The sequence below is a fragment of the Aegilops tauschii genome, chromosome 2 (genome assembly GCF_002575655.3).
Source record: "Aegilops tauschii subsp. strangulata cultivar AL8/78 chromosome 2, Aet v6.0, whole genome shotgun sequence".
NCBI lineage: Eukaryota > Viridiplantae > Streptophyta > Magnoliopsida > Poales > Poaceae > Aegilops > Aegilops tauschii.
In genome coordinates, this window is record NC_053036.3 from 586,645,549 (window position 1) to 586,659,900 (window position 14,352).

The following is a 14,352-nucleotide window of genomic DNA, read 5'->3' on the forward strand; positions in this document are numbered from 1 at the left end:
CGCCATAGAAACTCACCGCACAGGATTCGTCCCGCCGCTGCCGGCTTCACCAATGCGGCCGCCGAGCATGACCTGACGAAGACCTCCACTCAAGCCCTCATCTCCTTCTCTGACCGCAGCAACCCTCCAAGACCTCCAAAACTTTCGAGCAAGCCACCCTTAAACCGGACCTTCCCGCCTGCATCGGCGCCGGCTTTGCCCTGGCGGCGGCTAGAAGCGAAGGCGGCTTGAGGCGGATAGGTTTTCACAATCGCCTTTGCCATTTTCTCACAAAAGCATTTTGTACACGTGCCCTCTTAGACAATATAGATTATTAATTGATAAAAAATTATTACGATCTCGCACAATTAGCTTTTTTTTAGAAAGCACAATCAGTTTGGACACCAGGATTCAACACAATCATTGAACCTGAATACCTGATCAACTATACTCTACAAAGTTGTGATAATTGCAACCTCATTTCCCTCCCTTTTGACACGTCCAGCAAAACGGTCATGTATCCCAGCACTTGATCTCAAGCAGCAAGAACACGCCGACCACAATAAGATTTATAAGCCATTGGATCATAGATAGCATCAATACTAGTTTTAAACTAACCATCAGACGAGGGCGCCAAAGGGGAAGCGGATTCTCCACCTGCAGCTGGCCACTGAAACCCACTTGGCAGTCAATCATAATCTGTTTCCCTTTGATGTTCCAGGGCATTCAGGTTACCTCACTGCAAGGAATCATAAGCATCTAGCGCCCTGCTAGCGTTGTCAGACTTGCGTTATTAACCGAGTTCTCCCTTGCTTCTTCTGCATCATGTTTCCTACCGACGGAATATAAAGGCTGCTCTGGTGTTGTGAGTGGAATGGCCTCATTGTCCAGCATAGACACGACTAACGACATTAGTGGCCTGGCACTTGGGCAGTCTTGGACACACAAAAGGCCAATATGGATGCACAGAGACACTTGATGCATTAAGCAGCTCTTGACAAGTACCGTGTCTAGGAAATCCCCGGATTTTCCTTCTTTCAGGAAGTTCCATGCCTGAAACAAGGTCGAGGATTCAAAAACATATTCACTATGTTATACTTGAGCGATAAAAATTTGAAGCTTTTGGCAGCACTTACATAATCTATAAGGTTTGGAAAATCCATTATAAGGTGATGGGGCGAGCTGATCTTTAACCCACTTACAATCTCCAGAAGCAAGACACCGTAGCTATACGCATCAGACTTCACAGAAAAAATGCCTTCCATCGCATATTCAGGCGACATATAGCCGCTGTTTGAATTGTTTCACAAGTGCCCAAAAATATAATTAGTTGAAGCACATAATTTTTTTTAAGCATTATTAGTTTAGTGCAGGAGTTACTACTCACTATGTTCCGACAACATGTCTAGTATTTGCTTGTTGTTGGTTGTCACCAAAGATCCTTGCCATGCCAAAATCTGATATTTTGGGTCTCATCTCCACATCCAACAAGATGTTGCTTGCTTTGAGATCTCTGTGAATTATCGTCATTCTTGAATCATGGTGGAGATACAGAAGTCCTCTGGCTATCCCTTTAATTATGCTAAACCTTGTTGGCCAATCAAGCATAGATTTTTTTGTATCATCTGCATGACAAGAACAAGTTTGTGAAGCTATGTTAGTCATAACATTGGGCATGCTCCTTTGGTCAACATGAGAATCATTATAAGTGATCAGGACATACCAAATAGGAAGTAGTCTAAGCTTTTGTTAGGTAAGTATTCATAAATAAGCAGCCTCTCATCTCCACGGATGCAGGAACCAAGAAGTCTAACTAAGTTTCTATGCTGCAGTTTTGCGATGAGAACTACTTCATTTCTAAAATGCTCTATTCCTTGGTCACAATACTTGGTAAGCCTTTTAACAGCAACCTCCATGCCACTTTCCAGCGTTCCCTACGAGGTTGTTCAGATTAATAATGAAGGAATGTCCTTCACTACTCTAATTGTCAAAGTGAAATCTACGGTACCTTGTATACTATGCCAAAGCCACCTTTTCCAAGCACATTGGAATCAGAGAAACCGTTTGTAGCAGGGACAATGTCTTTGAATCTAATCCACGGAAATTTCTGATCGCATGGTTCATCATAATTGCCCAATTGTCCCTCAATCAAGATATCGATGGATGCCTTTGTTTGGAGCTTGCCTTCAGTAATTATTAATTAAGATCAATATGTTAAACACTAATGTATTAACATCGATGTATTTGGCTGCATAATCGAATATTGCCAACCTCTTGACTTGCATATCCAGACAAGATAAATGCACACAAGCACTGATAGAACTGACAAGACTGGGAGTGCAATCAGCGCACCAGTCTTCTTTTTGCTCACTGCAAAAGTATATACAATGGAGATAATAATTAACAAAAAATAAAAGTAGATTGAAGAAGCATGCATATCCAGGTCAACTTTTGATTATGTTGACAAGGAGAGGTGAAAAAGACAGAGTAAAAAACTAGGAGTATATATTGGATGTGACAATGTATCTTCTCACCAAACATGGAGTGAGCTACAGTAAATAAAAATACCAGGGAGAAGTTGTAACTAGTGCAAGATTGTCTGAGGTCACCAAACAAGCATATAAGCTCATGAGTATTTAAATGTCTACTAGTTAAAATGGTAAAATTTGAAAATTCTGATAAAAATGATGCCAAATGACAGGGTTAAAGAGAAGTAGAATCTGAAAACATGTCTGCTTTTCATGCAAGGTAAGAAGAACACACAGCTGGTAGTACTTTACAGACTCTGAATAAGTCTGGCAGATAATATACGCAAGAACAAAATATATTGGTGTAAGTCTCATCCTACTATAGTTCTTCACATGGTTTCACACTGTAACAGGAGAACACAGATGAATAACAGGGCCTTAACTGAAAGTAACTGTAACTGTCAAATGCTTTAATTGTAGTAGCCATCTTAATAAACTTATTGGTACAATTTTAGTAGGCACCTTAGTAAACTTATGGTAATATATACTCCATCACGTAGTATAAACAACAAGGTGGGCAATTAGCAAATACCTGATGAGCTGCGAATCCGGAGGTACAGATTCTCTCCGAAATCATCACCGTGCTTCCCTGTGTCAACAAGCTCCCCCATCCAAACTAAGCACCTCGACTGGTCTACAGTCGTTCCCAGAGTACTAAGGTTAGCATAAGCATATGCGGTGCATGAGCAATTGCGGCTGCATTCTGTTGCGCATTGGTCAAAGCTTCTATTCCTGATGTACAGGAACTTATCGGGTGTCTTCATGCTAAGCAAGGTAATGAAACTATCTTCTTCACCACAATGCAGCTCCTTTTTCCTCTGACATCCTGTGGATAAGTTATGATCATCAGACTCGAACCCATCGAGACACTTGCATGTTGCAACCGCTTGTGTACCATCGCAATAGCCAAATGGGCCGCAAGAGGCATAGCTGTCACAGCTAGAACCGGGGAGCTCCAAGAAAATCTCCCAAGACAGTGAGTTGCTGCTCCACGCCAGGAATTTCACCATGCCTGTGTAGTGCAGCATCACGCGCATGCTTGGTGAGCCGTCAGAGACGGTGTATGTCAAGTAGAACTCACCCCCTCTATTGGCAATTGTTTGGGACATGATGATGCCAGATTTGCTCTGATACATGGCATATACCCATACACCATCCAATGCAGCTCTGCGCCAGTATGGTCTCGACCCATTCTTAGCGAGGATCTGGAGGCTCGAGCTGGAATCAACACCCAAGGAGTAATCGCTGGAAGATGGGTCATCAGGGCCCCTCCAGGCGATGAGGTACATGGAGAGGTTGTTGTTCAGCGGTAAATTCATGTTAGGGAGGATGGTGTCAGTTGGGTGATGGAAGCTCTGCCATATATCTGTGCCGTTGGGCAACTGGATGACCAAGTTTCCAGAGTCCAGCAGTATAGCAGCAGTTTCAACGCCTCCAGCAGTAATGTTGTTCATGGTTGTCCAAAGAGTGCGGCCTTTGGAGTCCAACAAGACAAGGTCAGAGCTGGTGGTCAGAACCAACTTACCAGGAGAACCGCTGGTGATCGGGTTGTCGCGGTTAGCAACCCACACATATGTACGCTCGGGGACGTTGTTGTACCATATGCCGACATAGGAGTTTGTGGTTGAGTTTGTTGGGGAGAAGAAGCCAAGAGCAAAGATACCACCGTTAGAGATGAGCTTGTCGCCGGTGGAGAGTAGCTTTGAAGGTGTTAGGTGGTCATCAGATTTGCAGAAGCAAATCAATAAAAGGAGAACAAAAACAGGGAAGGGAGTCCTGTGCGATGTTCCCATATGCTTGAGAAGAGGAAAAGGAGATAGTACGAAGATACTTCGGATTGTTTGCTCGGAGGGTTCGAACACACGAGGTAGAGTGCCTCAGATTTATGAGTTCCTTATGTGGCTCTCGTCAAATCAGAATGAGTTCTATATCCAACTTGCCACACATGATTCCAGCACCGCCTTGGGTTTGCTGATTGCATCAAACACTAAGAAACTGATCGGTGGCCACTTGCAAGTTGCAACCGTCGGTCCACCGGCAACAGACAAGACCCGAAGACCGCGACCATCACAATCATCATGGTCACAAATGTGCCATGGTTGTCAGGGAACATGGACCTTGCCGGGCAACCAGGCAGTTTGACAAGAGACTGCCACGAGAATGCTGATTTCAGAATCATTGCCGTTCTATGACAGGAAGCGCGCGTTCACAAATACAGACAATAATACTACACACGGAGGCGAAAATGTGTGTGCTAATAAGAAGGGGTTACCATCAGGTGGAGCTCCGACAGCTCGCGGCTCGGCGAGCCGGCCAAGCAGCGCGGGGACAACCAAGAGCAACCTACTACCAAGGTTTAACTTGGTTGCCGAACTTAGATCTCTGGCGGGGCCAACGCCGACGGTGCACGCGGGCGGGTCGCCGTTGCCGGCGGCGGTACAGAAAGGGCAAGATTGGGGGCGCGACGAGGTGACTCAATGCCCATGCCGATCGCATTCTGTGGCTGCCTGTGAGGGGGAGGGGAGGAAGGAGCACGAGCAGCGGGAGATGCACATAGCGGCGGCGGCGGCGGCATGATTGGATTTAACGGGCTGTCCGGGCGGTGGCGCCGACGGCGGCGGGTAGGACGAGGTCGGAGCGTGGGTAAGAGGAATCTTTGAAGATTCCACCGGTGAGTCAACGAAGTAAAGAAAAATGGAATCAATAACTCCCGAACGCCTGTATTTTAGGATTTGGGGCCGAGCGTTTCATGGACCATTGGATCGAATCACGAATCTTAAAGTAGGTCTGACCAGCCACGTCATTGATTTCCTATCGTTCGGAAAAGCAGGAGGTCGCCGCGAACGTTTTGTCTCTCCACGGCGCACTACTCCTCTCCTCTCCCGGTCTCCCCCACCCACCCACTCACGAGCAAGCCACCACACCACTTCCCCTCCATGGAGCTCCCGTGCCCGGCACCTGCCCCGGCGACGCGCCTCCCCACCACCCCGGCGACGGCTGGCGGGGTCGCCGGCTTCCCACGCGCATCCAGATGAAGCGGCGGCTGTGGGATCCACCGGAGGCCGGCGCCAAGGCCTTGAGACCGTGGCGGGGGTCGTCTTCTCGTTGCTGGATCTAGCCGCCGGGGAGGCCGTAGCCGCGGTAGGGAGGTTGTGCATCGACGACAACCACCTCGAGGTTTCTGCCCCCCCCCCCCGACACGGGGCTGCGACGACGGCGCCCGCGGCGGCGATGACCATGTCCACGCATCTGCTGCTCCCTGGCATGGGGCTGCACTTCGACGACTGCCGCGGGGACGACGACCACCCCAGGCACTTGCGCTCCCCGACGTGGTCACGAACGCGAGCTGCCCTGCTCCCGCTGGGGTGCTTGGAGCTCAGCGCCGTTCTCCTAGTCAGTGCTTTGCTCGGTAATGCCCAGCCCCAGAATTCTTCCATTTCTAAGATTTTTTTGTTCTAGCGCTGCATACTGTTGGAAATATGAGCAAAATACTACGAGATTTAATCCGAATGAACAGAAGATAAATCATGACTACAGTAGCAGAGATTGAACTAATCATGCGAACTAGCATAGTAGATGAACAGATCACATCTAGGGCACATACTAGAAACATGAATTCTACCACGATCTCGAACAGGAAGGATAGAATCACATACGGTGCAGCAGGAGTAGCATTGCCAGCGTTGACGTTGTCACCCATGTCGTCGAGGATGAGGTTGCCGAGGTCGGGGAAGAAATTGTTGTTCGCGAAGTCGTCACTGCCAGCGCGCGAGTGCACTCCCCAAAAACCTGATCGCCCCTCTCCCGTACAGGATCACGAGAGGCGGGGTTCCGGAGGCCTGCTGTCCCTTCTCCCGGTGCACGGCGAAAGGAGGGATGGAGAAGACTTGCTTGGCGGCGCAATGATCTGGAACGGTGGTGAGAAACCATACGAAGCGGCGGCGGCTAGGGTAGACGTCTGCCTGACTATATAGTGCGGGCCGGGTAGGTCATGGGAGTAAACCCCACGTCCGAGTCGTCACGATCCAAAAGAATCGTAAACGGTTCAGTAATTAACGCGTTCGTTAATTATTAATTAATGACTCATTAATTTTTTCCGAGCAGCAAAATATATAGACAACGTGCATAGCTCTGTCCTCGGCTCAATCCCGCAACCCGCGGCGCGTCATGACGAGGCGTGGCGTGGCGAGCGAGGAGGAGGAGCGCGTGTAGGTCTCCTCTTCTCATGCTCATACAAGTGGTAGAAGAGCTCACCTTATAAAGAGGTGCAACTCTCTCTCAACTTATGAGGTGGGACTAAACTTTAGCCTCACTCACTCCACTCACATGTGTGCATGAATGGGCCAAGAGAATTTCAGAATCTTAGTTGGGCTTTGGGCCAAAAGCCCACTAGCAAATTCCAACAATCCCCCACAAAGTCTCATTGGCACATCTCACCATTTGGTTCCAAAACATTGTTTATATACCGGTGCTTAGTGGAGACTGTGAAGTTGAACTTCCACTTAGAGATTTATGCTACACTAGATCACAACTTGAATAGTGGACTATGCCTTGAACTACAAGTTTTCTGCGAGACTAGTTTCACACAAATTCTTGACCGATACTGGGCTGCCGCAAGGCTTCCCCGCGGGTGGAGCGTATACGTCGTACTCCAGGGCCTTTTCATGAATTTATTAGAGAACACCCAATTCTCACATACTGCGACGTTAACAGTCAAATTCATATAGGTGTGTTCCTCAGAAGATGTTCTGCAGGACAACATCTCTGCTTACCCGAATAAGCCACTTGGAACACATTAAGATAAGTATCAACCTGCCATGCAGATCAGGAGAGTATTGCATCTTCACGGAGTGGGATAGTTAATATAGGGATACTCTCCTCCTAGCTGACCAACAGCTTGTCTCCCACTTCTACTTCACGGGATCTCCGATCACATAGAGTGGGTTACCACTATGGACAACTCATGCGGTGGGTCTCAGACCCATCTCCATCGATGCATTATCTATCACATTACGTGATAGACCCTTTGTGAAGGGATCTGCCAAATTTTTCGACGTTTGGATATAATCCAACGTAATAACTCCGGAGTTCCTCAATTTCCTGACAGATTTTAGTCTCCTTTTCACATGCCTTGAGGACTTCATATTGTCCTTAGAACTGTTTATCTTGACGATCACAGTTTGATTATCACAGTTCATCAGGATAGGGGGTATTGGTTTTTCAACCATAGGTAAGTCCATCAAGAGCTCACGAAACCACTCTGCTTCAACAGTGGCAGTGTCTAATGCTGTGAGTTCTGCTTCCATAGTTGACCTCGTTAAGATGGTCTGCTTGCAAGACTTCCAAGAAACAGCACCACCACCAAGTGTAAAAATATAACCACTTGTGGCCTTAATCTCATCAGCATCAGATATCCAGTTTGAGTCACTATAACCCTCCAGTACCCTTGGATACCCGGTGTAGTGAATCCCATAACTCGCGGTGCCTTTCAAATAGCGCATAACTTTCTCAAGCGCATGCCAATGATCATCTCCCAGTTTTGACACAAACCGACTCAGCTTGCTAACAGCAAACGAGATGTCAGGCCTCGTGGCACTCGCCAAATACATAAGCGAGCCAATAATTTGAGAATACGTCAGTTGATCTCTAGCAATCCGTCGATTCTTTCGAAGCAACACACTAGCATCATATGGAGTTGGAGAAGGCGTACAGTCGCTATACCCAAAACGACTCAAAACCTTTTCCACATAGTGAGACTGAAGCAGTGTGATCCCACCATTCTCATCTCTCAACAGCTTGATGTTTAAGATAACATCAGCTACTCCTAGATCCTTCATCTCAAAACAGCGAGATAAGAAATCCTTAACCTCCTTGATTAAATCAAGTTTGGTTCCAAAGATCAGTATGTCATCGACATACAGACAAAGAATAACTCCTTCGCCCCCACCATGGCGATAGTACACACACTTGTCACCATCGTTTACTACAAAGCCGGCAGCAGTTAACATTCTTTCGAACTTCTCATGCCACTCCTTAGGAGCTTGTTTAAGGCCATATAAAGACTTTAATAACTTGCACACCTTTCCTTCCTGACCAGGTACTACAAAACCATCTAGCTGATCCATGTAAATTTCCTCCTTCAACTCTCCATTGAGGAAAGCCGTCTTAACGTCCATTTGATGAACGAGAAGACCATGTGAGGCAGCCAGTGATAGTAGCACCCGAATTGTGGTCAGTCTAGCCACGGGTGAGTAAGTATCAAAGAAGTCTTCACCTTCTTTCTGGGTATAACCCTTGGCCACAAGTCGTGCCTTGTACTTTTCAATCGTACCATCAGGTCTAAACTTCTTCTTGAACACCCACTTACATCCTACAGGTTTGCACCCATAAGGACGGTCGGTGATCTCCCAGGTACCGTTAGCTAAGATGGAATCCATCTCTCTACGAACAGCTTCCTTCCAGTAGTCAGCATCAGGAGATGCATAGGCTTCTGAAATAGTCCTGGGTGTGTCATCCACAAGGTACACAATGAAATCATCACCAAAGAACTTTGCAGTCCTTTGTCTCTTACTCCTCACAGGAGTTCCATTGTCACCCTCAATAGGATTCTCAACGTGTTCCATCGCAATGGTGGGTTCAGGAATTACAGCGAATTCCTCACTAGATGGAGTAGGTATCTCCTGGTTTGATGAACTCGACATATCCTTCATAGGAAATATGTCCTCAAAGAAAGTCGCATCATTCGACTCCATAATCGTACCAACATGCATGTCGGATACCTTAGATTTTATTATCAAAAATCTATAGCCAACGCTATGAAAAGCATAGCCTAGAAGAACACAATCCACGGTTTTTGGTCCAAGCTTGCGCTTCTTGGGAATTGGTATATTGACTTCCGCCAAACAACCCCAAGTACGTAGGTAAGAGAGTTTCAATCTTTTCCTTTCCCATTCCTCAAATGGATTCATGGTATTATGCTTTGTGGGAACTCGATTTAGGACATGACATGCAGTCATTAGCGCCTCCCCCCACCATTCCTTGGAAAGACCCGATGTGTCTAACATGGTGTTAACCATATCAGTTAGAGTTCGGTTCTTTTTTTTGGCTACCCCATTTGACTGAGGTGAGTAGGGAGGCGTCCTCTCATGGATTATACCATGTTCCGCACAAAACAAATCAAATTCATTGGAATAATACTCTCCACCACGATCGGACCTAAGCCGTTTAATTTTTCGATCAAGTTGGTTCTCTGCCTTAGATTTATAGTTTTTGAAGAAAGTTAAAGCCTCATCTTTTGATTTCAGAAGATACACATAACAATATCTAGTGGAGTCATCAATCAACGTCATGAAGTATCTCTTTCCACCTTTTGTCAACACGCCATTCATCTCACAAAGATCAGAATGTATAAGCTCTAGTGGCGCCAAGTCTCTTGCCTCTGCAGTCTTATGGGACTTGCGAGGTTGCTTAGCTTGCACACATACTTGGCACTTAGAGCCTTTGACAGTAGAGATTTTCAGAATTAAATTCATATTGGCTAGCCGCGTCATGCAACCAAAGTTAATGTGACAAAGTCGTGAATGCCAAATATCAGACTCATTATTGTGGCAAACATTATTAATAACTTTAGTGCAAATATCTGACAAAGACAGGCGGAACAAGCCTCCGCTCTCATAGCCTTTTCCAACAAATTGTCCATACTTAGAAATTACAACTTTATTGGACTCGAAAACCAACTTAAAACCATCTCGACATAAACGGGAACCGCTAACGAGATTTTTATTAATGGACGGCACATGATGAACGTTCTTCAGACGCACGGTCTTCCCCGAAGTAAACTTCAGATCGACCGTACCAACACCTCGAACGATGGCATGTGACTCGTTCCCCATCAGCATGGGAGAAGTCCCTGTGGCCTGGTAAGAAGAAAACATGGAGGCGTCAGCACAAACATGTACATTGGCACCGGTGTCAATTAACCAATCAGGGGATTGAAATACTGAAAGGATGGTAGGAAAAATACCGTACCATGATTCCTTCATATCAGTATCACTGATGACAACATTAGCGGACTTGCCGCTCTTCTCATGTTCGCGCTCCTCAAAGCGGTTAGGACACTTTGGAGCCTAGTGATTAGGATCACCGCAGACATGGCAAAGTCCCTTCCCCTTCTTTTGAGAATTCTTCTTGAAGTTGGTAGAATGTGATGGCTTGTTCTTTGTATCAAACTTCCTTTGCCCTGAGTTTTGTTCTTGTTGTTTTTGAACTTGTTGGGCTGGAAGTTCTTCTTCGGTACCATGTGGGCACTAGAAGCTCCCTCGGCAACTCGAGCACGTGTGTCCTTTGCTCTCGCCTTCTCTTCAACATCAAGAGTACCAATGAGATCCGCAACGGAAAACTCCTGTCTCTTGTGTTTCAGGGAAGTAGCAAAATTGTTCCACGAAGGTGGAAGCTTGGCAATGATGCCTCCGGTAACAAATTTGTCCGACAGCACACACTTGAAGTACTCAAGTTCTTTTGCGAGCGACTGTATCTCATGAGCCTGCTGTACAACAGAGCGCTCATCAGTCATCTTGTAGTCATAGAATTGCTCCATGACGTACAACTCGATGCCGGCGTCCGAGGCACCAAACTTGGCCTCGAGCGCAGCCCACATGTCCTTGCCGTTTTCAAACGACATATACGAATCCACAATGGAATCATCCAGAACACTCAGAAGAGTGCCTTTAAAGAGAGTATCGATCTTCTCAAAAGCTTCCGGTTGTGCTGGATTAAGATCGCCCTCAGGCTTGCCCTTGGTGGCGTCATAGCAGCCCATGGTCCGAAACTAGTAGACTACTCTCGTGCGCCACCTCTTATATTGCGCCCCCTTAAAGGCAGGCGGCTTCAGATGCGCAGCAAAACCACTCGGAGTAAATTGCCTATAATCAGGTTTTGGATTGTTGGAAATATGAGCAAATTACTACGAGATTTAATCCGAATGAACAGAAGATAAATCATGACTACAGTAGCAGATATTGAACTAATCATGCGAACTAGCATAGTAGATGAACAGATCACATCTAGGGCACATACTAGAAACATGAATTCTACCACGATCTTGAACAGGAAAGATAGAATCACATACGGTGCAGCGGGAGCAGCACCGTCGGCGTTGACGTTGTCGCCCATGTCGTCGAGGATGAGGTTGCCGAGGTCGGGGACGAAATCATCGTTCGCGAAGTCGTCGCTGCCAGCAGTCGCGCGAGTGCGCTCCCCAAAAACCTGATTGCCCCTCTCCCGTACAGGATCACGAGAGGCGGGGTTCCGGAGGCCTGTTGTCCCTTCTCCCAGTGCACGCCGAAAGGAGGGATGGAGAAGACTTGCTTGGCGCGCAATGATCTGGAACGGTGGTGAGAAACCATACGAAGTGGCGTGTCACAGCCTGATTTTTGGCCCTTTCTTTTTCTATTGTTTTTCTGAGGTTTTTGCTTGAGTTTTCTTTTTCCGTGGCTTTGTGGTCTGGAAACGGAAGAAGATGACCTCTTCTTTGCTTCCAGAGTGGCTTGTTAACCTCAAATCCTTCCCTAGACCTTTACATTTTCATCCTAGCCCAAATCCCAAAATTATTTTTATTGGGAATATTCCTTTTCTATTAAAGGAATGACCCTAATTGCCCTAGGTTGTGAAGCAACCTATATTTCTGTTACTCCTAAAATTCCCAAATAATTCTCATAAATTGTTTGGGTCATATCTTCCTCAAATGTGGCAAAATATTTCATTTTCCATGTTTCCATCATGCTCAATTAATTCCTTTCCTATTCTGTCCTGAATGACAGATTGTGAAGCAAGTGCCCTCTACCTTTGCCCAATTGACCCCAAACTTCTTGGACATCTTTTCATGTCCAAATAATTGCCTCATGACAAATTTCAACTTAATTTTCCTAGTAAATATTCCTGAGCAATTTTTCAAAGTTCCTGTCTGAGGGAATTGGTTGCGAAGGAAGTACTAGCTAGGTTAATCCAATTGAGTTGAATTTTTGCATGGTCTTTCATATCATCAAATAAAAGCTCTCCACAAGATTTGAGCTCATGCAATGCATCCATGTGAGCACAGCTTCAAATCTTTGTTTCTGTCCAAAATTTCAGTTAATGAAGCAAGTATATTTTATCTTGCTCCATGATACGTCTCCAACGTATCTATAATTTTTGATTGCTCCATGCTATATTATCTTCTGTTTTGGACATTATTGGGCTTTATTATTCACTTTTCTATTATTTTTGGGACTAACCTATTAACCGGAGGCCCAGCCCAGAATTGCTGTTTTTTTGCCTATTTCAGAGTTTCGCAGAAAAAGAATATCAAACTGAGTCCAAACGGAATGAAACCTTTGGGAACGTGATTTTCGGAACGAACATGATCCAGGAGACTTGGACCCTAAGTTAAGAAAGCTTCCAGGAAGCCACGAGGTAGGGGGGCGCGCCTACCCCCCCCCCCCAGGCACGCCCTCCACCCTCGTGGGCCCCACGTTGCTCCACCGACGTACTCCTTCCTCCTATATATACCTACGTACCCCCAAACGATCAGATACGGAGCCAAAAACCTAATTCCACCGCCGCAACCTTCTGTACCCACGAGATCCCATCTTGGGGCCTGTTCCGGAGCTCCGCCGGAAGGGGCATCGATCACGGAGGGCTTCTACATCAACACCATAGCCTCTCCGATGAAGTGTGAGTAGTTTACCTCAGACCTTCGGGTCCATAGTTATTAGCTAGATGGCTTCTTCTCTCTTTTTGGATCTCAATACAATGTTCTCCCCCTCTCTCGTGGAGATCTATTCGATGTAATCTTCTTTTGCGGTGTGTTTGTTGAGACCGATGAATTGTGGGTTTATGATCAAGTTTATCTATGAACAATATTTGAATCTTCTGAATTCTTTTACGTATTATTGGTTATCTTTGCAAGTCTCTTCGAATTATCAGTTTGGTTTGGCCTACTAGATTGATCTTTCTTGCAATGGGAGAAGTGCTTAGCTTTGGGTTCAATCTTGCGGTGTCCTTTCCCAGTGACAGTAGGGGCAGCAAGGCACGTATTGTATTGTTGCCATCGAGGATAACAAGATGGGTTTTTTTTATCATATTGCATGAATTTATCCCTCTACATCATGTCATCTTGCTTAAAGCGTTACTCTGTTCTTATGAACTTAATACTCTAGATGCATGCTGGATAGCGGTCGATGTGTGGAGTAATAGTAGTAGATGCAGGCAGGAGTCGGTCTACTTGTCTCGGACGTGATGCCTATATACATGATCATACCTAGATATTCTCATAACTATGCTCAATTATGTCAATTGCTCAACAGTAATTTGTTCACCCACCGTAAAATACTTATGCTCTTGAGGGAAGCCACTAGTGAAACCTATGGCCCTCGGGTCTATCTTCATCATATTAATCTTCCAACACTTAGTTATTTCCGTTGCTTTTTATTTTACTTTGCATCTTTATCATAAAAATACCAAAAATATTATCCTATCATATCTATCAGATTTTCACTCTCGTAAGTGACCGTGTAGGGATTGACAACCCCTTATCGCGTTGGTTGCGAGGATTTATTTGTTTTGTGTAGGTGCGAGGGACTCGCGCGTAGCCTCCTACTGGATTGATACCTTGGTTCTCAAAAACCGAGGGAAATACTTACGCTACTTTGCTGCATCACCCTTTCCTCTTCAAGGGAAAACCAACGCGGTGCCCAAGAGGTAGCACTCCATTATGGCTGTAAATTTTCCTAGGCCTTCTCTTATTCATATAACCTATCTCCACCCAATTTGGGCATATTTCATCTAGCCATTTTCCCTCTAGAATTTT

The 14,352-nt window shown here is 45.8% G+C and overlaps 1 protein-coding gene across 1 annotated transcript; it reads right to left on the reverse strand.

Moving 5' to 3' along the window:
• Positions 1–278: 278 nt before the first annotated feature.
• On the reverse strand, positions 279–4,437 carry LOC109776375 (G-type lectin S-receptor-like serine/threonine-protein kinase B120). Its single transcript, XM_020335015.4, has 7 exons — positions 3,040–4,437; positions 2,251–2,349; positions 1,988–2,163; positions 1,703–1,913; positions 1,367–1,604; positions 1,116–1,269; positions 279–1,032 (listed from the first exon to the last, which is right to left on the reverse strand). Exons 1-7 carry the CDS (start codon positions 4,298–4,300, stop codon positions 739–741), a joined length of 2,433 nt encoding a protein of 810 aa, XP_020190604.1. The 5' UTR covers positions 4,301–4,437; the 3' UTR covers positions 279–738.
• Between the last annotated feature and the right edge of the window lie 9,915 nt (positions 4,438–14,352).

What these genes read in the sequence shown, in the direction of transcription:
- LOC109776375 (XM_020335015.4), bottom strand. Translation starts at nt 4,300, where the DNA reads ATGGGAACATCGCACAGGACTCCCTTCCCTGTTTTTGTTCTCCTTTTA. An exon ending in CTTAGACTACTTCCTATTTG is followed by an intron (nt 1,605 to 1,702) that starts GTATGTCCTGAT and finishes CTTGTCATGCAG; the next exon opens with ATGATACAAAAAAATCTATG. An exon ending in TTCCAAACCTTATAGATTAT is followed by an intron (nt 1,033 to 1,115) that starts GTAAGTGCTGCC and finishes ACCTTGTTTCAG; the next exon opens with GCATGGAACTTCCTGAAAGA.